The sequence below is a fragment of the Sceloporus undulatus genome, chromosome 1, assembly GCF_019175285.1.
Source record: "Sceloporus undulatus isolate JIND9_A2432 ecotype Alabama chromosome 1, SceUnd_v1.1, whole genome shotgun sequence".
Classification (NCBI taxonomy): Eukaryota; Metazoa; Chordata; class Lepidosauria; order Squamata; family Phrynosomatidae; genus Sceloporus; species Sceloporus undulatus.
In genome coordinates this window covers 49,293,324-49,314,583 of record NC_056522.1, presented here as the reverse complement: position 1 = coordinate 49,314,583, position 21,260 = coordinate 49,293,324, and the positions used below count along the sequence as shown (strand labels likewise).

The window sequence follows — 21,260 nt, the reverse complement described above, 5'->3', positions numbered from 1 at the left end:
ATCCTGGTCATTCTGTATTCCATGCCCACTAAGCATACTCAGTCTTTACTACCCTGTTTCCTCCAAAATAAGACATGTCCATAAAATAAGCTATAGCAGTATTTCTAAGCATTTGCACAATATAAGCCAATATAAGCAGAATCAGAGTGTATGAAAATAGGGCCAAGGATCAAAAAAGTAATGGACTGAATTTTTGTTAGGCCAAGAGTTTGTTCACTGAAATACATTCTTCACGCAACCAAAAAGGTGACTGTATACATGGACATCACCTGTTGACCAATATGGAAATCAAGTAGACTACATACTGTATATACTCATGTATAAGTCTAGAAATTTTAGTCAAAATATTGACCCAAAAAATCTGAGTCGACTTACCCACGGGTAAATACTGTAATACAGTGTAAATACAGTACACTTGCCCCTCCTAATATACATGGAGGTGCTTGAGTGGGGCTTGAATAAGCGCAAGCTTATGTGGGGGTCTGGAACAGATCCCCCATGAAAATGGAGCGCCAATTGTATTTTAACTCTCATAAAAATAGAAACCATCTCCTGGTGAAACACAAGAGTGTAACCTATTCCCTCATCCATCTATCCTTCGGTATGAACACAAACAGTTATGCCTCCTGCATTTTTGTAAGTTCTTTGGCATTGTTTACCTTTGCTTCATCCTTTAGATCCTTTGTTACATGCCCCTAATTCTTACTCTCAACTTATCCACTGGTCATATCAAAATCCATCATTTTGGCCCCTAAATCTGCCCTCTACTTATACAGACAAGGAGCCAATTGTGGCACAGAACATGAACTGCTAATATAAAAAATTAGAAAAAGTTATCATGCAAAACGACAATCTGAAGAACATCCCTGTAGAATTTTAAAATAATGTAAAAAAATAGATTTGTACTATTAAGCCTAATTGACCAATTAGAAGAACTCTGGACTGAAGCTAGGGATATGGCCAGCGACATGGGCAAAAAGACACTATCTGCAGCTCTGAGGAAGTAGACTGAAGTCTACAAAAGCTTATGCTTCCAATTTCTTTCTTTCAGTTAGTCTCAAAAGTGCTCCAAGGTCTCTCTACATACTGTATAATGGGACTACATGATCTGTGTTTGGAAATTGCTATACATTGAATGGTACAAGAAATGTTCAAAAATGTTAAAATAATACTTACAGTACCTCAAATAAATTTTACTATTTTTACAACTAAAAGGAATATACTTTTACAGAGTGAATAGCTATAAAAAATAAACAAATGGTCACATATTTAAGAACACATGAGGGATTCCTCTTTGTGGAGTGGTGGTAGTGGAGGTAACTTCTTAAACAGCACGCACACTCTCAACCTTAGAGGAAAGCTGGCCACCTCTGAATAAATCTTGCCAAGAAAATCCTGTCAGAGGTTCACTGTAAGTCAGAGTCAACTTGAGGGCAGATAACAACAATAACATGTTCTCCTTTTTTGATGCAGCCTAAAATTGCATTGGCCTTTTTAGCTGGTATATCACCTTGTTGACTCATGTTCAACTTGTGGTCCACTTGAACTCCTAGATCCCTTTCACACGTAGTTTCACTCAGCCAGGTTTCCCCCATCCTATATCTGTGCATTTCATTTTTCCGCCCTAAGTGCAGTACCTTACATTTCTCCCTGTTGAAGTTCATTTTGTTAGCTTTGGCCCGGCTTTCTAGTCTATTCAGGTCGTTCTGAAGTTTGAGCCTGTCCTCAGGGGTATTAGCTATTCCTCCTAATTTGGTGTCATCTGCAAATTTGGTAAGTATGCCCCCAATTCTGTCATCCAAGTCAGATGACACTACACCCCAAATCTCCGGATGATGTCTCCCTGCACTTTCATGTAGATGTGAAATAACATGAGGGACAGAACAAAACCTTGCAATGGTTTAACTGGAGTCCCCCAACACCACTTCTGAGTTCACCCCTCCAGCAAAGACTGGCATCACTGCATAACAGTGCCTCCAAGTCCCATCTCAGAGAAGCAGCCCAGAAGGATACCATGGTCGATGGTATCAAAAGCCGCCAAAAGTTCCAGCAGGACCTACAGGGACACACTCCCCCATCCAGTGTAGATGTAAATGGTTGCTTTGGTCGATAATTTCTGTCTGGACATTGACAGGGGACGTGTGACCCTGTTGGTGTTCTTGGACATCTCAGTGGCATTTGATACCATAGACCATGGTATCCTTCTGGAACACCTGAGACAATTAGGTATCGGGGGACATTGCGCTCCAGTGGTTCCGTTCCTACCTCTCAGGTAGATTCCAGATGGTGAGGCTGGGGGACAGCTGCTCTCGCAAAAGAGAGCTGACATCCGGCGTCCCTCAGGGTGCCATTCTGTCCCCCATGCTGTTTAATATTTACATGAAGCCGCTGGGAGATATCATCCAGAGGCATGGGGCGTGGTGTTATCAGTATGCTGATAACACACAAATATGTTTCTCTATGCTTCTGACTCTTGCAGTGACCAAAGATGGCATCTCTCCTCTGAATGCTTGACTTGAGTCGGTAATGGGCTGGATGGGGAAAAACAAACTCAAACTGAATCTAGAGAAAATCTCTTCACTGGCTGCCGATCAGCTTCCGGGCCCAATATTACCTTTAAAGCCCTATATGGCTTGGGCCCGAGTTACTTGAGGGAACACTTCTCCCTACACAATCCGCCCCGCACTCTCAGGACATCTGGGAAGAAATTAATAGTGCAAAAACTAGGTTAAAAACAACTTCCCAAGAGCATTTTCCGCCATAGCCCCCAAGTTATGGAACAACTTGCTAGAAGAGATCCGCCTTATTACCACTTTAGATGCCTTCAAGAAGGCACTCAAGATGGATCTCTTCCGGCAAGCCTATCCACCAAATTTGCTGTAAAATACCCCACCTCCATTAGTAGTGTATGTTTTATGAAAGTTAATTGTATTTTATTAACCTTATTTTATTGATAATATGCTATTGTTTTTATTGAATGTATTTCATATGTTTTTATTGCTGGAATAATCTGTTGTAATCCCGCCTCAATCCACAGGGAGAGGTGGGAAATAGAAATAAAATTTATTATTATTATTATTATTATTATTATTATTGGTGGCGCACAAGGGTAAAACATTTGAGTACCACTGATCTAGAGTGCTGATGTGGTGATCAGCACTCTAGGTAGAAGATTAAAAATAGTTTCTTTCTTGACCACTTTGTTAAAATTAATGATTGATAACCATACACATTTAAGATTCTCTCTATCACAAAAAGTTTGATATGTAATTAATTTAATTACAAATTATTTGGTAACATATAATATTTTTTTTAAAAAAGATTCTTACACATTTTATCTTCACAACAACTATATGTGAGATGTTTAGGTTGAGAGAGACTTTCCCAAAACCATCTTTGTCATTGAACCTAGCTTCAAGAGTGACTTTCCTATACCCAAACCATCATGTAGTTCCACTGATATAATGCTAATGTGCATTTTTTTCCATATGTGGTATGAATTCAATCTAGTGGAAATTCCTAATATTAACTTGTATCTAATAACATATTTATATATATTTTGGGGAGTCAGCATTCTTAATAAATTTGTAAAAGGATAAAGTGTTATGAGAATCATAGAATCGTTATCTAATATTAAATAAATGTATCTTTCTAGTGCACTTGGAGGATCTTCTGCCCTTCATATCCCTGCTTTTCCAGGTGGTGGCTGCCTCATTGATTATGTGCCCCAAGTATGCCAGCTGTTAACCAACAAGGTAATACAGTAAACAGAGCAGAACTAGCTTTTTACCTATAACAGTGTTATCAATACAAGTCCTTTAGAGCTAAATTTGTGTATTGATTATAAATAAACTGTACGGCCTGACTACCAAGCAGAACATCAAGCTTGTTTTTCTTGAGCATCACTTCACAATGTTGTGGGTCTTTCCAAAGTGGAAGATATTTCAAAAGCAGTTTGTGATATTGTAAAGTTGAAAAGAGACAAAAGGGTCACCTTTCCCCTGAGTATGCTTGTGACTGCATTACACCTAAAATACCTGTTTGCATCCCTGTCAACTATTGCATTTAACAGGAAGGTAGGATATTCTGCTATATGCTTTTAATAGCAACCTATGGAATCGGTTGTATTCTTTCTTCTTTTTTAAAAAAAAATGGTGGTGTCAGGCTGTAATAAATGCTGGCACCTGCACAAAGTACTCTATTTAAAATATCCTGAAATTCTCTTTTTGCTGAAGAGATTATTACAAAAATAAATAATTAAAATATAACATTCAGGATAAACTTGTTTGTGTAGAGCAGCAGTAGGAAACTTGGTCTAAAAATGGTGAACTGCAGTTTCCATATGCCTCAATTAACATTGTCAATGGTTTGGACTTGTGGGAGTTGTAGTCTAAGCATGCAGAAATCATCAAGTTGCGGTATCTCTCTAATTTTTAGCTACACTGATGTTTATCTTGACATTCTATAGTTAAGTAAAAGCTATGTTCTTTTCGGATTCTTCTCTATAATCATACCAAAACGAGTAAAGTATTTTCATTAGGAAAAACTCAAGCATCTGACCTTTTTGCTGTTTATTGCAAAGTTGTTGTGTTTCAAATGACTGAGAGAAGAAAGAGGCTGTGCATGAATACATTTGAAGTCTCTTAGAAGACTGATTTTTAGACCAGGACCCAAGGGTGCCACATATAAATGGCAAAGTTGCAATGCTACCTGAAGGCAATCCGTCAGGCTTAATGTTGATATAATGGCCTTGGTGCTCCCTTCTAACCTTCAAGAGTTAGTTTTTGTTGATTCTTTTCTAACAGAAGAGGTATCTGAAAACACTGTGCAGTCTTTTGGATTGCAGCCTCACAGCCTTTAAAATAGTAACATTAGGTCAAAGCTTTCAGCAATCTGGTTATCGAATACTCCAGATTTGTGCTTTTTTCTAATTGAAGCCATTCTTGTTTAAAGGAAACCTAGAAATTACAATTTTATGAAACATTCTTTCAAATGCATTTCTGTCATTAGTTCTGTTTGTGTTGTGGCTGTCTTATTGAAGTTATCTTTTTTTATATGGTTTCCAAGTACAAAATGCTGTTTTTAACTTTTAAAAAAATACCAGCTTACCTATTTTTTCTATTCCCAGAGTAACATTTTAGATCCCACTTAAAGCATTCAAAATAACAATTTCTGTATAAACTGAAATACATCCAATTTTATAAATAGAATTATTTTATTTTGAGAGGGTGTAACATAGCTCTTAGCACTGATTGTATCATGCTTATTTCAGGTAATTTAGCACAGCTGTTTGCCAGCCAAGGCAATCCAACATTAACACAGCCAATATAAACAATATGTACACTTAATTTTCTTTCAGCCTGTAAGAGGTTGTAGAAAGTTGCCATTCTCATATAATAATGGAGAATTAGATGAGTGGCACCCTGGTCCAGAGCACATGCAAAGAACATCTCTCAAGTGCTTCTATAACTCAGTGTTTTGTGGCATTGTGCATGCCTTCCAGTTGGCATTTTTCTAGCGTTAGCACTTCATTATTGGCAAATCAAATTTCAGCAAAGGAGGATAAGTATAAAATTTCTTCTTTTATGTATTTGAAAAAGTTGTGTAACCCTCCAGCTTCTCTTTCAGGTTATTTTGGATGGATTATCTTTAGTATCTAGTTAACACTGTTCACATATGTGAAATTCCCGAGGCTAGTATGTTATTCTGTTGTAAAAGCAACCAAATCGGCGACGTTTTAAATATCTGTAGTATATCTGTTGATAAGCAATTTTTATGTGAAAATGTTTACACACCTACTAATCTTTTGTTGCTTGTGTATGTAAAATTAGTGTGCTACAATCCCATTCTCCTAAACTGTACGCACAGAAAATGTGTGACCTATGTTATAAACAGAGAGTAAGAAACAATTCCTAGTAAAATATTTTTAAAAGAAGGCGTTAGTACTGTCATTCATCTTTATTATATCTTCACTGGGTTTCCCCCCTTAATTTCTGATATAGGTGCAGTATGTTATTCAGGGTTACCATAAGAGAAGAGAATATATTGCAGCCTTTCTTAGTCATTTTGGAACGTAAGTATTTATGCCTCACTTTTAATGGAATGAAACCAAAATAAGTTGCTTTTATACGCTAGCCAGCTACCTAATCTTGTATTTACTGACAGTACATCTGGTTTTCAGTACAGGTTGTTCAAAGTGTGGATGTTTAGAATTACAGACCTTGATAGTTTTTTCATTGCATTGCTTGCTTAACAACGACACAAGGGTAATAGGCCTGCTGATAGAAGGGCAAGAGGTAATTTTCACCAGTTCTACCTTTTTCTGTACCACCTGAAGAAGGTGGTACAGTGAGGAGGTCATGGCAAAAGGGAGAATTGGCAAAAATCACACACACATCCTGACCAGGAACGTAGCCAAGAGAGGGGGGTGGGGGTCCTCCCCCCTCCCATTAGATACGATGAATGGTGTGTGCTGCCACGCCGCTGCACCCAAGCCCCAATATAATGGTGGCACTTAGTCTGGACCTCCCCCCCCTTCCCAAAATCCTGGCTACGTCCCTGTCCTGTCCACACTGATGTTCAGACAGCTTATTAAGTTTTAATTCTACTGGTGTTTTAATGGCTTTAATTGCTGCATTTGATTATTTGTTTTCCATTTGTTCTGTAGACTGTATATTTATTCTTCGGTATATTATTATCCGTTTCTTTAAGCCCCTGTGGGTATTTACTGGTAGCAAAACAAGTATAAATATTAAACAAATAACCTCTAATGCATACAATCAAAAAGACCTGTCTGTGTGGGAGGGACCTTTCATAGAGCTTTAAAGAGCCTGTGCAGGAAAGGAAGAGCAAGGCTGTGAGATCCAAAAATGGGAGAGACTAATGGCTGTCTTATTGGATGCACCTGCTTGATACCATACATGCATAGCTTCCAGTTTCCTCTTCTGGGACAAAAAAAAGTTGGAAAAGAAAGAAATCAAAATATCATGCACTGTGATGATCTGCTACATACAGATGTGCACTCACCAGAAGGCATGGAACATGCTATGTGATCTCTGTTCCTAATGTAATCCAATTATATGCTTCAATATTAATAACAGATACTTTTTTTTTTAAATAGCGGTGTGGTAGAATATGATGCTGAAGGTTTTACAAAGCTCACCTTGTTGCTGATGTGGAAAGATTTTTGCTTCCTTGTTCACAGTGAGTAGTCATTCGCCTTGGGCAGAAATGTCTAGCCACTTGAAATTTAAAAAAACATTTGAAAGGGTATAAACCAATTACAGGAAGATTATAAAGGTTTTATCTGTTTTTATTCCATGATTATGTATTTTTTATGCTGTCCTTACAGTTGCAAATCCCACCTGCCATCTAAAAAAAGGTAGTAGTGAATTATGCAGATCAGTAACATCCATTTGTTTTGCTCATTTGTTTAAAAAACTTCTCTAAGATACAAAAGAAACTTCCTTAAAGGTCACAGACAGGGGAACAGATTGGGGTATTCTTAACTGTCCATCTGTCAGTAGACATTTAGCATGCTGTACTGATCAGGTGCTCTCCCACAATGCCCGTTAAATTTTGTTCTGTTACTCATTTTTTTTTCTACTGCTTAGTATAATCAGCCTTCAGAATCACAACAGTGGTGTAGAGAGGGAATCACAGAATGAGGCCTTTCTTATCTGTACTTAATATTCAGAAATTTTCTCTTAGGGCTGGAACAGACCAGCAAGTTAAGACACCTTCTGAGTGGCTTAGGAGCACACTGCACACTCCCATCACACCTGGCTTGGGGCTGAAGCATGTGGTTGCCATGGCTCCAGAGCAATCGGCTCCAGAGCAGCCCCAGTCTGTCCTTTTCAGGTGGTTTGTTCCACTCTTTGACTGCTAATGTGAAGGGAAGACAATATTCAGCACCTCATGTCTTCAACTACCTGTATGACAAGGATGTAGAGTAGCACTGAGCTGAGATGGTATTTATATCCTGGTTTTACTGTACTACATAGTGAACGAGAGTGCTAGACTTAGCAGAAGCAAACTTTTACTGAGAATTCCAAGATATAGCTGTGTTAGTGTGTAGAATTGGTAGGTAGAGAGATCTTATAGGACCGAGACTAACTAAAGAAAAAAGTTGGCAGCATGAGTTTTCATAGACTTAAGACTCATGCTGCCAACTTCTTTCTTTAGATAGTCTCAAAGGTGCTACAAGATCTCTCTATATACTGATTTTACTGAGAAATTTAGTAATTCACCTGTTCTAATGAAAAGAACAGGCAAATATTATATATCTTACAGACAGCTTGGTTTCCATATTGAAGTTGTCCTGCTTCTAGTTTTCACCACCCTGTTTGCCATCCCCTTATCCCACACTGCTGTTTCCTTTTGTATCAGTGACACAACCTGACAGCTCTTCCAGATTTTTCTGATGTTGGTTTCCTCTTTCCCTGGCTGGCTTACAACATTTTGCAATATTTTTTTCTGTCAATTTGTATGTCATTCTGAGACACTATTTTACCAGCTTCCTCTCAACAATATTATTTATAATAACAAGATTATTGTGACGTTTTCTATTTCTGGTTGTTCAAAGTAGATTCACATGAGCAAGTATCAGTCCTTGGTCAAGACCTAATTCAGTGTGGATTCCAGTTGACTATGACAAAGCAGTTCTCTGGTTTGTTCATCTGTATGGGCAAATGTGTTTTGCACTTCTCATGGAGTTACCAGATATTTCTTCACATGAAAAATAAATCTAAATGTGTAGGATAGTCAGATGACATATTTGTTTTACTAGTATAACATGGATTGAATTCAGCAATATCACTGGGTACCCTAAGGTTTTGATACAACATTCATTCTTAGCCTATATCCAAAAGATGATGTTCTATATTGTTACAAATAAGGATTTTTTAAAGACAAGCATTAAAAATATTAGTTTATATTTACTATAATTTGTATATAGTATTTTAAGTTGCTTAAACTTTCCAATATTTGAGATTGTCAGGCTATGGGATATTTTTCCACTGAATTTTAAATTACAATGCTTCACTACAGTGACCATCCAGTATTTAGTAACCAAAGTTTTTAACTATAAAATAATATTTTGAGCTTTCAGTTTAATTAATTTTAAAGCTCTTGAGAGAGATTATTACAACTGAATAGCTTGTCACTGTCAATTAATCCTACAGCCTTAGAGCTTGCATAGCAACTTACACATGCAAGTTGTTGCATCACTAGCTTTGTTGAATAGCCCAGGGCAAACTGTTCTCTGTAATAAAGGTTATTACAAAGAAAGCACTGAAACATGCAGTTCATTTCCTAAGTGATGTTGGCTTTCATTTCTAAGATGTGCATTTTAACATGAAATGTTTAATATCACATGAAGTATTTCAACATATATGGGGGAAAACATATATTTTCTGTTTTCTGTTATCTATGGAAATGTCAGAAGAAGACAAATTTTAAAGTACAGAAAAGTAAAATACAGTGGACCCTTATTATATGCTGGGGTTTGGTTCCAAGATCCGATAACAAAATCCGTGGATGCTCAAGTCTCATTGGCCTGTTACAGACAGCCAAAAATAAGCTGCTCGAGTCACAGTGGAGGTATGGTGTTTCAATGATGCATGCATCCTAAGAGTCCGAAGATCGCACCAAAGCCACACTCCAGCCCTAAGGACGGGAGCGTGGCTTTGGTGGCGACTTCTGGACTCTTAGGACGCATGCATCATTGAAACACTAACCTCCACTTTGACTCGAAGCAGCTTTTATTTTGGCCTGTCCTGTAACAGACCATTAAATATAATGACATAGCAAAATGGTGCCCCTTATAAAAACTGAAAAATCAAGGTTTGATATTTGAAATTTATACTTTTTTTTAACATTTTCAAACCATGGATGCTTGAATCTGTGTATAAGAAGGGCTGACTGTACATGTGATATAAACAGTTTGATGCACTAATTATGTGTCATAACAAGATTGAAGTCTTCATCTGAGCTTTCCTTGTTTTATTAAGTTTATTGTGAAAATAAAGGTAATATTCTAAGGAAGAATTTCTAAAAATATATATCATTTTATATTTAAATGCCAATTATAATGTTCTGTATTTGTTTACGAAACATGTAGTATATGCAAATAGCTATCACAAATGTTTGCAGTAACTGAAATGTGCTAAAATCCGACAGTGGGCAAAATATAACTTCTGAGCAGATTTTGATTCAGAAAGCCAGTGTGATGGTTATTGAAGGTAAGAATTTTCCATAGAGGTCTTGTGAAGATGGGTTGAAATGATACTAATTATATAATTAGTATCGTGATGGACATATATTTCATCGATTGCTGTTATTTTATCTGCTCAGAAATGGAAAGCACTTTAACAAACTCATTTAAAGACTTATTTTCACCTTCTCCATGTGACACAGCTAAAAAAAAGTAACAAGTGGTATTTAATACATTTATGCAGAAGCTATTTAGATGGCTATCACTATATTGTGACTGCATAATACCCATATATGATTTTTTTATTTTACATTTCCTCAGGAAAGGAATTTAATAGTACATTTTGTAGATCAGTTATTTGAACTATTTATTATTTAACTGTTATTTGACTGTTTCCTGAACAGTTATTTCAGAGGTTAAAAATGATTAAAGAGGGTTCCTTAGCTATGTTTGAGAAGAGGAAGAGCAAGGAAACATCAGATCCATTGCATGGAGAAGATAATAAAATGTTGGTGGTTGACAGAAAAAAATGAACAAATTGATACCTACTTTGTGTTCAAACTGTTGGAAATAGAATAAATGTTAGAGTTAGAGGAATACATCCCAAGATAAGTAAATTGATAGCATGGGAATACCTAGCTATCTTAAATTTATTCAGACCTCTTGCCCGTTAGCCAGATCAGTGCAGTGTTCAGCCATGCTGATTTAATTCCAGTATGTACTAGCAGAAATATAGTGCCCAGGGAATAAGGAAAGTAATGGTACCATTCTATTCTTCACGTGGAGCATTCTATCCAGTTTCAGAAAGATACTAATAAGTTAGAAAGTATCATTGGCCTGGTACAGATGGGCCCAAAAGGGCGGGCTGGGACCACCTTTCGTTGCTGCACTACTCCATTTGGACACAGCGCAGCAGCAATGTTATCACTACACATGCTATCTATACGGTGCTGCGCAGCAATGACGCCCTAGTCATGTGCTAAGGCTGCAGGGCGTGTGGGCACTCCGCCCCAAGGCAACCCTAGCACGTGACGAGGGTGTCATTCAGTGCCCATCTGTACTGGGCCATAAAGAAAACATGAGTTTGGAAATCATGTTCTGTGAGGAATAGCAGGACTTTTTACAGGGGGTGGAATGGCTGGAGAAAGGAAGTCTGAGAGTGATAAGATAACTATCTTCAGATATTGGAACAGTTATCACATGGAAGATGGAGTAAGCTTGTTTTCTTTTGCTCCAGAGAATAGGACTGAAACCACTTGATTAAAATTAAAAGACCAGAGAATTAAACTTTAGAAAGAATTGTTGATAGTAAGAGTAGTTCATCAGTGAGATGAACTTTCCTTCTTTGAAAGTATTTAAATAGATTGTAAGGTCTAAAGCAGTGGTTTTGTGAATTGGCAGGGGAAATCAGCTCTACAATTTTCATGATTCTACAAATGAACAGCAAAGTTGCATTCAGATCAGAGCTTCTTCTTATAGACGTTTGGGGAATCAACTATTTGGGATCTGATCCTAACCAATAGGGAAATCATCATCATCATTAAGGTGAAGAACAGCAACAGACCAACAAATATATGTCAGTTAAGGACACAACATCAGTTAAAACTTATACCATTTTAAAAGAACAGTCAACATCTAAAATACATCATTTAAAATTTACTGTTTTAAAAAGGATCTGGATAGGCCTACTGGAAGAGATTAACCTTCAATGCAGTTTTAACTTCAGACAGTGTGTTGAATTGTTGAATCTTTCCCAGCAGTCTATGGGTGGCTGAAGGAAAATCTTCTGGCTGACAGTCACAAACCTAGTCCTGACTGACTGGAGCATCTGCCAGAGGACCTGAGTGTATGGGCGAATTATATGGGAGGAGGCAATCCTTTAGGTAACCTGACCCAGACCATGTACTAACCTACAATTTGTACCTTTCCTGAAAACTGACTGGCAGCCAGTGGAGTGATTTTAATATTGGGGTGATATGATCACTCCTGGATGTTACAGTAAGTAATCTGGCTGCCATGTTTTGAACTATCTGATGTTTCTGGATTTGATACAGAGGTAGCTGAATGTACAACACATTGCAGAAATCTAGCCTGGAAGTTATCAGCATGTGTACTACCATCCTTAGGTTCTCCAGCTCCAGGAAGGGATGCAGCTGGCATAACAGCTGAAGCTGATAGTAAGCACTCTTGGCCGTCCCATCTATCTATCACGCTAACAACAACTTCCCACAGAGCGTATACAGCCATAGCCCCCAAGTTATGGGACAACTTGCCAGAAGAGATCCATCTTATTACCACCTCAGATGCCTTCAAGAAAGCACTTAAGATGGATCTCTTCCGGCGGGCTTACCCACCCAACCTCTTATGAAGAACTTAATGAAAACCCCCACTTCTGATCACAGTTGTGCATTTTATATGATGTTTTTGTGAATGAATGACTTTTATTTACGGCACATAGCCAGCTCATACAAACAGCAAAAATTAGCAATCACAGATAGTTCAAGACAATATAATAATACAAATAATGGATGGCCTCCTAATGTATTATATTCCATCAAAATACATATATGTTCATAGCTTAGACAACTAGATCCTAAATGTTCCATTATGTAATTAAGTTGGGAAGGTTGACGATATATTTAAAATATAACTTTAACATATTTGTTTATAAGCATAATCCTTTAATAACCATCTCCCACACCATTGTCATCCTAGGGAGGATGATCAGTTTAACAAGGGTATAAAACATTTCCTGTATAATATAGATGGGATGTTAATGATTGTATCTCAGTCATCACGTAAAAACTAAAACTACTTCATGTGACGCCAGGGAACAGACCAAATATAATACAGACAATGTATTATCCAGTCAACAAGTGAAATCAAATTAGCTATGCTGTAGGGTTTGATAATAAAAACCAAACTTAGGTGCGTTACAGACCGCCTGTAGGCGCACCTTTTCCCGCCGGATCGGGGCCTCAGCGGCCAGAGCGGCAGCCGCTGAGGCCCCAATCCGCCGCTTTCCTGGCTGCGGGGAAGCGGCAAAAGGCCCCTTCCCCGAAGCCTGGAAACGGGTGTCCTTGGGGCTTCAAGCCCCAAGGACACCCCGTGGCGGCGGGGAGAAGAAGAAAGGGGCCGTTTGGCCCCTTTCTCCTTTGGTCCGCTGGGTGCAGCCGTCTGAAGGCTGCGCCCAGCGGACCAAACCAGGAAGGCGCCCTGCCACGACCCCGATACGTCACAACCGCGCCGCCTTGTTTGGAGGCGGCGCGGCCGTGATGTATCGATGACGGCGGCCATGTGGAACGGCCACTGTCTTTTTGTGCGCGCACAGCGCGCACTAGGGTTAGGGCAGTGCAGAAGCACCGCCCCGCCTTAACCCTAGTACGCGCTCTGCACGTACTTTTAAGCCTGTGTGTAACAGGCCTTAGATAGTAATCTAAATTCCCTCAGGGAATTTTTGCATCTTTTTTTTTTAAAGTTGCAGGAACTAATCACAGTTGAACAGAATCTGGCAATAGATTTTGTCACCTGTTCCTTGCAATCAGAAAGGAGGAAATCTATATAAAATTTCTCCTGCCTACATGGAAGATGCTGGATAAGAGGAGAAATAAACAGAGCTCAAGATTCTTTATAGAGGGGGCAGTACAAAAGAATATGACTGATTGATTCCACTACCTCTATGCCGCATGGGCAGAACCGGCATGAATAGAGTACCTTTTTATATCTCCCTTCAAGCACAGCTGAGGGGAATATATTCAGTCTTGTGAGCATGAAGGCCCTTCTCAACTTGGGGGCACTCAATTTGTCCAAATATTTAGCATGTGTAAAAGTTCTTCCAACTTCCCCAATAGTTGAGTATAAGGGTGATTGACTTATGTGAGTTTGCAAAACGATGTCATTAATACGCTGGGTTATAAGTGTTTTTGCTTTGTTGTACCATAATGCTGTTACTTATGTGGTCGAAAGCCCAATTGATGAATGTTTTATAGTTAGAGACTTTTTCCAATTTGAAACAAAAGTATCAGCTAATGTTAATGGGGCCAAGCCAAACGGGTTGAAGAACATTTTTAACCATAGATTAAATTTGCGGATCCAGATATGGGCTTCAATTGACAATAGACCAGTTTCCAACCTGAGAGTAGCATTAGAAACACAGTTGGGGGTTCCGAGAATCCTCCTCAAGAACTTAGTTTGAACCACCTCATAAGGAGTTGTCTTACCAGAAGCACAAACTTTTGTCCCATATAAGAGGAATGCAATTGTGCATTTTATATATTTTTATTGTGTTGAATTGAATTTTTAGGTGACTTACTGTTTTATTATATGTAAATTAGATGTTACTGTTCTTTTATGGTTATTTTACGGCTGTAATCCCATCTCGATCCATTGGGAGAGGTGGGAAGAATACAAATAAATTTTTATTATTATTATTATTATTATTATTATTATTATTATTATTATTGTCTGAGCTGTCATTTGGTGTAACGGATCCAGATGCACCCCTAAGCTTCAAATACACTCTTTCACAGGGACTGTAACCCCATCCAAAACTGGTTAATACATCTCCAAACCCAGGTTAGGACCTTTGACAGCAAGCAACTCTGTCTTGTCTGAATTCAGTTTCAATTTGTTTTACTTCTTCCCGTCTATTATCTCATCCAGGCATTCATATAGAGTAAAAACACACTGTCCTTAGCTAAAGCTGTATTTGAAGGCATGGAGAAATATATTTGGGTGTCATCAGCATACTAATAGCATCTGGCCCTTTGTCTTTCGATGAACTCTCCCAGCAATTTCATGTAGATGTTGAACAGGATAGGATGGCACCTTGTGGTATGCCATATAACAGCTCCTTTTTTGAGGAGCAGCTGTCTGTAACCACCATCGTATGGAACCTGCCCAAGAAATAGAACTGGACCCACTGAAGCACAATGCTTCCGATTCCCAGATCCCCCAAGCATTCCAGAAGGATACCATAGTTGATGGTATCAAATGCCACTGAGAGGTCCAAAAGCACCAGCAGGGACACTTTGCCCCATCAATGTTCAGGAGAAAATAATTTTCTCCTGAAGATTGATGGGGGAAAGTATCCCTGATGGTGCTTTTGGACCTCTCAGTGGCATTTGATACCATCAACCATGCTCTGAAACTGGTTTTAAATTGGACAAGATAATTTGTATCATCCATGAATCCCTGAAGTTGTAACCAGTCAACAGAATGGAAGTAGTGAGAAGCTTTGGTGTGAGTGAACAGGTTCTCCTGGATTTGCAGTACAGAGGAGGGAGGAAGCCAAAGGTACTTAGACATGCACTCTGGACTATGGTCAGATATGCTTGAAGGGAAGAGAGTTCATGACAGATGAGAACTTCTTACATAAGATATTGAAGGCCATATTGCAGAAAACATGTAAAGAAGTGGGCATATAAAGAACTTTCATCTGAAACCGATGAATAGGAGTGGAAGAAGGTGCAATCACCAATTACAAATGAATAGTTAGCATTTGTAGGGAGGAAGCTCAAAAAGCTAAAGTTGAGAATGAGCTCAGTCTTGTTAGAGAAGTTCAAAATAATAAAAATAATAAGAAAGGGGATTTGGGCTATGTTTGGAGCAAGGGAAAGAACAAAGAAATAATAAAGCAACTGCATGAAGAAAATTGTGAGATTCTTACAGATGACAGAGAGAAGGCAGAACTATTGACACTTTCTTTGCCCCTTTAGGGGCAATACACATCAAGACATTGCACACTCTTCTGCATGTTGTGCAACATCCATGGCGTGACTCCAGCCAAAGCCGTGCCGCAGTGGCTATGGCACCCCTTGGAGAGCAGCCATATTGAGGCTGCAGTGTGAGGTGGCTGCGGCCCCGATTAGGCCAAGGAAAGGGCAGCTATCTGCCAACGATCTGTACAGCCCCATATTCTCCCAAAAGGAAAAGAGTGCTATAACTGGTGAAAGTAGAACATATGATGCTATAAGGAGGCTTCTGTCCAGAACAAGTAAAGAGATAGTACTGTATAGGAATACCTAGCTACTCTAAATGGATTCATGTCTCCAGGGCTTAATGAATTGTACCTAAGAGCACTAAAGGAGCCTGCAGATATTAACTCAAAGCCACTATCAGGCTATGAGAATCCTTGGAAGATGAGAGGTTCCAGCAGGACGAAGGAGAATTTCCCCCACATTTTCAAAAAGAGTTAAAATAATCCAGGTTCTGAGCAACTACCAACCAGTCAGCTTGACATCAGTGTTTGTGAAAGATTCTAAAACCCATCATTAAATAGTCATTCTATGGCGGGTTACAGACTGACCATTTGGGGCGGGCTGTACCCGCCCCTTTCCCCGGTGTATCGGGGCCTCAGCTGCCAGAACGGCAGCCGCTGAGGCCCTGATCTTCCGCTTTTCAGGCTGCGGGGAAGCGGCAAAAGGCCCCTTCCCCGCAGCCTGGAAAGGGGTGTCCTTGGGGCTTCAAGCCCCAAGGACACCCTGCGGTGGCGGGGAGGAGCCCTTTCTCCCTTGCTTCGCTGGGAGCAGCTGTCTGAAGGCTGCGCCCAGCGACGCAAAGCGGCGCCGCAAACCAGGAAGGATCTCCGAAACGGAGCTCCTTCCTGGTCCGCACAAAGGGCGCACTAAGTGCCCTGGTGCGGACCGACGATGTCACATCCGCCCCGCCCCCGTATAGAGGTGGCGCGGTCATGACGTTGTCATGGCGGCCCCCATGTGGAAGGGGAGCCACCATTTTGTACAGACTCAGTCCGTACTAGGGTTAGGGGGGTGCGGTTTATAACCCGCCTATGAGTACTTAAAAGGAAATACTGTGATTATTAAGAGCCAACACGAGTTTCTCTAAAACAAGCTATGCCAGTCTAATTTTTATCTCATGAGAGTCCCAAGCTTGGTAAATAAATGAAATGCTGTGGATGTAATGTATCTTAATTTCGGTAAGGCTTTTCACAAGATTCCCCATGACATTCTTGTAGGCAAGATTGTAAAATGTGGGCTATACAATGCTATTGTTAGGCAGATTTGTAACTTGTTTATGGACCAAACCCAAAGAGTACTCACCAATGGTTTCTCTTCATCCTTGAGAAGAGTGACTAATGACTTTCAGACAGCAAAAGCTTTTCAACAGTGGAATAGTCTGTATTGGAGGGTAGAGGACTTTCCTTGTTTGGATGTTATTAACCGAAACTGGATGCCCACCTTTTTGTAGTACTTTAGTTGTGTATTCCTGCATGACAGGAGATTGGACTACATGGCCCTTGCGACCCTTTCAGTTCTTTAATTCTGTGATTCAAATTGTTGCCACAGAAGAGAACAGAGCATTGGGATTGATTGTTCAGTGCATAAAAGAGGTAAGATAGTTTTATTGGCTTGTGGAAAGAGCCTTCTGAATGAAGAAGAGCTTGAAAGTAACAGAAAGAAAAGATTTTTCTCTAAAATGATAGACCAATGGTAAACACTAAATGGCTGCATTACTTTCTTTTAGTGCTGTTTTTCATTTCATTTGTGCATGAGTTCCCCTCCTCTTCCTCCAAGAGCCAAACAACATATTAGAACATTTCCATCTTTCATCATGCTTTGCATAACTGAGAGATCCATGGACTACTTCAGGTACCCACTGCCTTAATCACCTAGAATCTGTAACCAGAAAGTATATTTTCTGTGCTCAGTTGTTCCCATTTTACTGTATTTTAGATTTTTCTAAGTCACTTTTTTACACACTCCAGGCAGCATGCAACCTTATAGAAATGTACAAAAAATTGAAGGCAATAAACTCTTTCCCCTTTAAAGCACAGAGACAACAAGATGCTGCCGTTTGCTCTATCTGTATAATGTAACAATGTTTTAATTTTGAAGTTGCTTTCTTGTTACCAGTTAAACATGGCCAAACTTCAGCAGCCTTCCACAGCTGTATTTGGACACAATAAGTCTAAAATATCCTCTTTGTTCCTTAGCAATCTCCTTGGTACTCATCAACATCTAGAGGATGTGCATTCCCACGGTTATAATACACCAACAATAGAGTTTCATTTCACCACCGACGGACACTGTGTTCTGTTAAAAAATGAAAAACACAAACTGCCATAACTGGTGCTGTGTGTCCTTTGGGGTTACAATGTAGTTTTTTAAATGTCTCATGTTGGCATAATTAGTACTCTGTAGTGAAACATATATTGGTGCCAGTGTAATTACTGTTAGAAGGCGTTGCTATAGAAACTGGTGCAGTAGAAACAAAGCAAAGAACTGGAAACTAGAAGAAACCCTTGAGAACTTTAAAAAAGATAAAGTATCAGCCATTAAGACTAGGAGGCTATCTTGTGTGCAGCAAACTCTGAAGATTCTTGGGAGATGATGAGGTGGAATGTGATTGTTCTTTTGAGTGTGCTTCCAGGTGTCTTGGTCAAGTTAGTTATATTGTCTATTGTGACATAGAAAAAGATTGCAATTTTGGCTACAATTTATAACAAGCTTTTCTTATTTATTCCTTAGATAGTTACAGCATACATGTTTACTTTTAAAGACACCCTACTCCATTATGTGAGGTTTAGGTGTGCAAATGATTGCAGGTTTCTGAACTGCAGTGTCTCTCCCAGTGTATTGCCTATTTCTTTCTTGGTTTGGCAGAAATTTGTTGTTTTAATCCAACCATAAAAGGTGGTTTGATGTTGACTTTAGTGGAAACCTAGAACACTGCACAGTAGGAAAAAAGCAGAGCTTGGAAATGTGAGTTCTTGGCCTACACCTCCCAGAGTCTCAAATGTAGACCCAAAATGAATGTTTCAACCTCTGGGAAAATTAACTTATTTATTTGAAGGGGTCTATGGAGCACTTAAAAACTGGAGGCCCCAATCCTGAAATTTGGAAAACAGTGGAACATTAAAATGGATTTATTAAACAATTTATTAAAAAATTTAAAAAAATTGTCAGACTTAGAGAGACTAACTTAAGAAATAGTTGAAACCTTGGCTAAAAATACACAATGTACTGGACAAATGCTTGATCAGCTGGTCAAAACTTACGAACTAGCTGTAACTCCAACCTGCAATACAGGACCAGTTTCCCAAAGCCCACACCCCTACTGATGAAACCTAGCATCAAAGAGATGGATCCATCTTCCTTATAAAAGAAAAAGGCAATAGCAGCTGAGTGCAGCTTACTTTTGGTTCCTGGCCACTGTATTACATGACAATTATTGACTTTAAATTTCTATGTTCCTCTCCTCACTTTATTGCAAAGTCAGTTTGCATTGCTGCTGATCTGCCCTGCATTAGGACCAGTTTGAATAAAAAGCTTTCTTCACCATACCTCAGCAAACTACACTATCCTTAGATGCCCAAAGAGGCACAGAATTTATTTAAAGTGAAGTTGAAAGCCTGAATTATGATATGAAATAGATGAGCAGGTAAATCACAGTAGGAAGCTTTCAACTCCCATTTAAAATATACAGTCAGATGCAGCTTTCAAGCTGGTCAAAAATCTATTTTTTCTTATTTAAATAAGATTTTAGCCCTAAGGTTCTGGCCTATTTCCAGTCCAGATAATTATATTTGACTGACCTATATTATCCAGTTAGTTCTAATGGAACATTGTTCTTGATTTTTCCTCTTCTCTTTAAGACACTACTGCAGGAAAAAAATGGCTATTATATTTGAACCAAGAAACTGAAGATAATGTATTTGGATAATATTGAATCTTGGTTATTCTGTCCTTGATTCAATCCTGGAAGAATATTAAATTGCATCAGTCCAATTCAGCTCATGGCATTTCATGAAAGTAGCTAACTAGAAGAAATAACAAGGATTGTAGAATTATTTGCCAGTCAAAAATCCATGTTCTGCCCATTGTTTGAGATAAAGTTCACTAAGCAAGTAATGCTGAGCCAAAAAGCAACTCTTCAGATGGAAGCATTATGTTAAAAATATGCATTCCCTAATGCTTGTATGATAGTTTTGTGTGATGGCTTTATAAGTAGGACAAAAGACACAGTGTTGTTAATATGCTACACAATATGTCATATCTGTGAGACAGAATCTTGCAAATTTTCTAAGTTCCAAAGAAGACAGATTCTTTTTGTTTTCCTTCTCTGCATACCTAGAAACTTTGTCCATTTTGTACCTATATATATAGGAAAGACCCCTGTATCAGTCTAGAGTCCATTTTGTCAAGCATCTTGTTTCATAAAGTTGTCAGCCAGATGTCTCAAAGAACCCCACTAGCAGATCATTGCCACCTCCTCAGCTTATTCAAGTTTCCCACCAGAGATTCAATCAAGAATGAAAGGAAAAGAAAAGAATTTGGTCAGACACATGTTAGTTTGGTCTGTGGTCTGTAGTTGTGTCCTGATGGATAGTTTCCTACATGTGCAGTGATCATGCTGAAGAATGCAAATCTTTTGGAACATAGCCCATAAGACATTACACTAAGAACAAGCAGACAGGTCTCTCTAGCACTCATTTCTGCCCTCTTAAATGCGAATAATAATATTAGAGTCATAATATTACTAGAAAAACATTGTAATAAGGACCATATTTAATTTAATCTGTCTCTTCTTAAAAATTATATTTATACATCGTTTGATGAAAGCCTGAACATCTTCTCTTTTTAATAAAAAGATAATTTTTAAAAAATTAAATGAATTACATTCAAAACCAGTCACCAAAACCCAATAAGCTTATACAGTCTGCCCTTCATATGCACAGATTTGAGCATCCTCAGATGGAAAGCCATTTTTGAGAACAAGAGGCATATATTCACAATGTTAAGATTTTGAATAGGTTGATAAATCATAGAGTTGGTCTCTTCCAACTCTATGGCGCGTTACAGACCGCCCCTTTGGGGCGGCCTGTATGCGCACCTTTCCCCGACGGATCGGGGCCTCAGTGTCTAGAGCGGCAGCCGCTGAGGCCCCGATCCGCCGCTTTCCGGGCTGTGGGGAAGTGGCAAAAGGCCCCTTCCCCGCAGCCTGGAAAGGGGTGTCCTTGGGGCTTCAAGCCCCAAGGACACCCCGCGGCGGCGGGGAGAAGGAGAAAGGGGCCGTTTGGCCCCTT

At 39.1% G+C, this 21,260-nt stretch overlaps 1 protein-coding gene across 3 annotated transcripts in view; it reads left to right on the top strand.

The window, feature by feature from the left end:
* Positions 1-21,260, top strand: part of BABAM2 (BRISC and BRCA1 A complex member 2) — a 171,811-nt gene that overhangs the window by 106,219 nt on the left and 44,332 nt on the right. For all 3 annotated transcript variants that reach the window (XM_042477082.1, XM_042477091.1, XM_042477074.1), the window contains exons 8-10: positions 3,656-3,755; positions 6,003-6,073; positions 7,121-7,203. In XM_042477082.1, the coding sequence (XP_042333016.1) occupies positions 3,656-3,755; positions 6,003-6,073; positions 7,121-7,203 (254 nt within the window). The remainder of the gene's footprint in view (positions 1-3,655; positions 3,756-6,002; positions 6,074-7,120; positions 7,204-21,260) is intronic.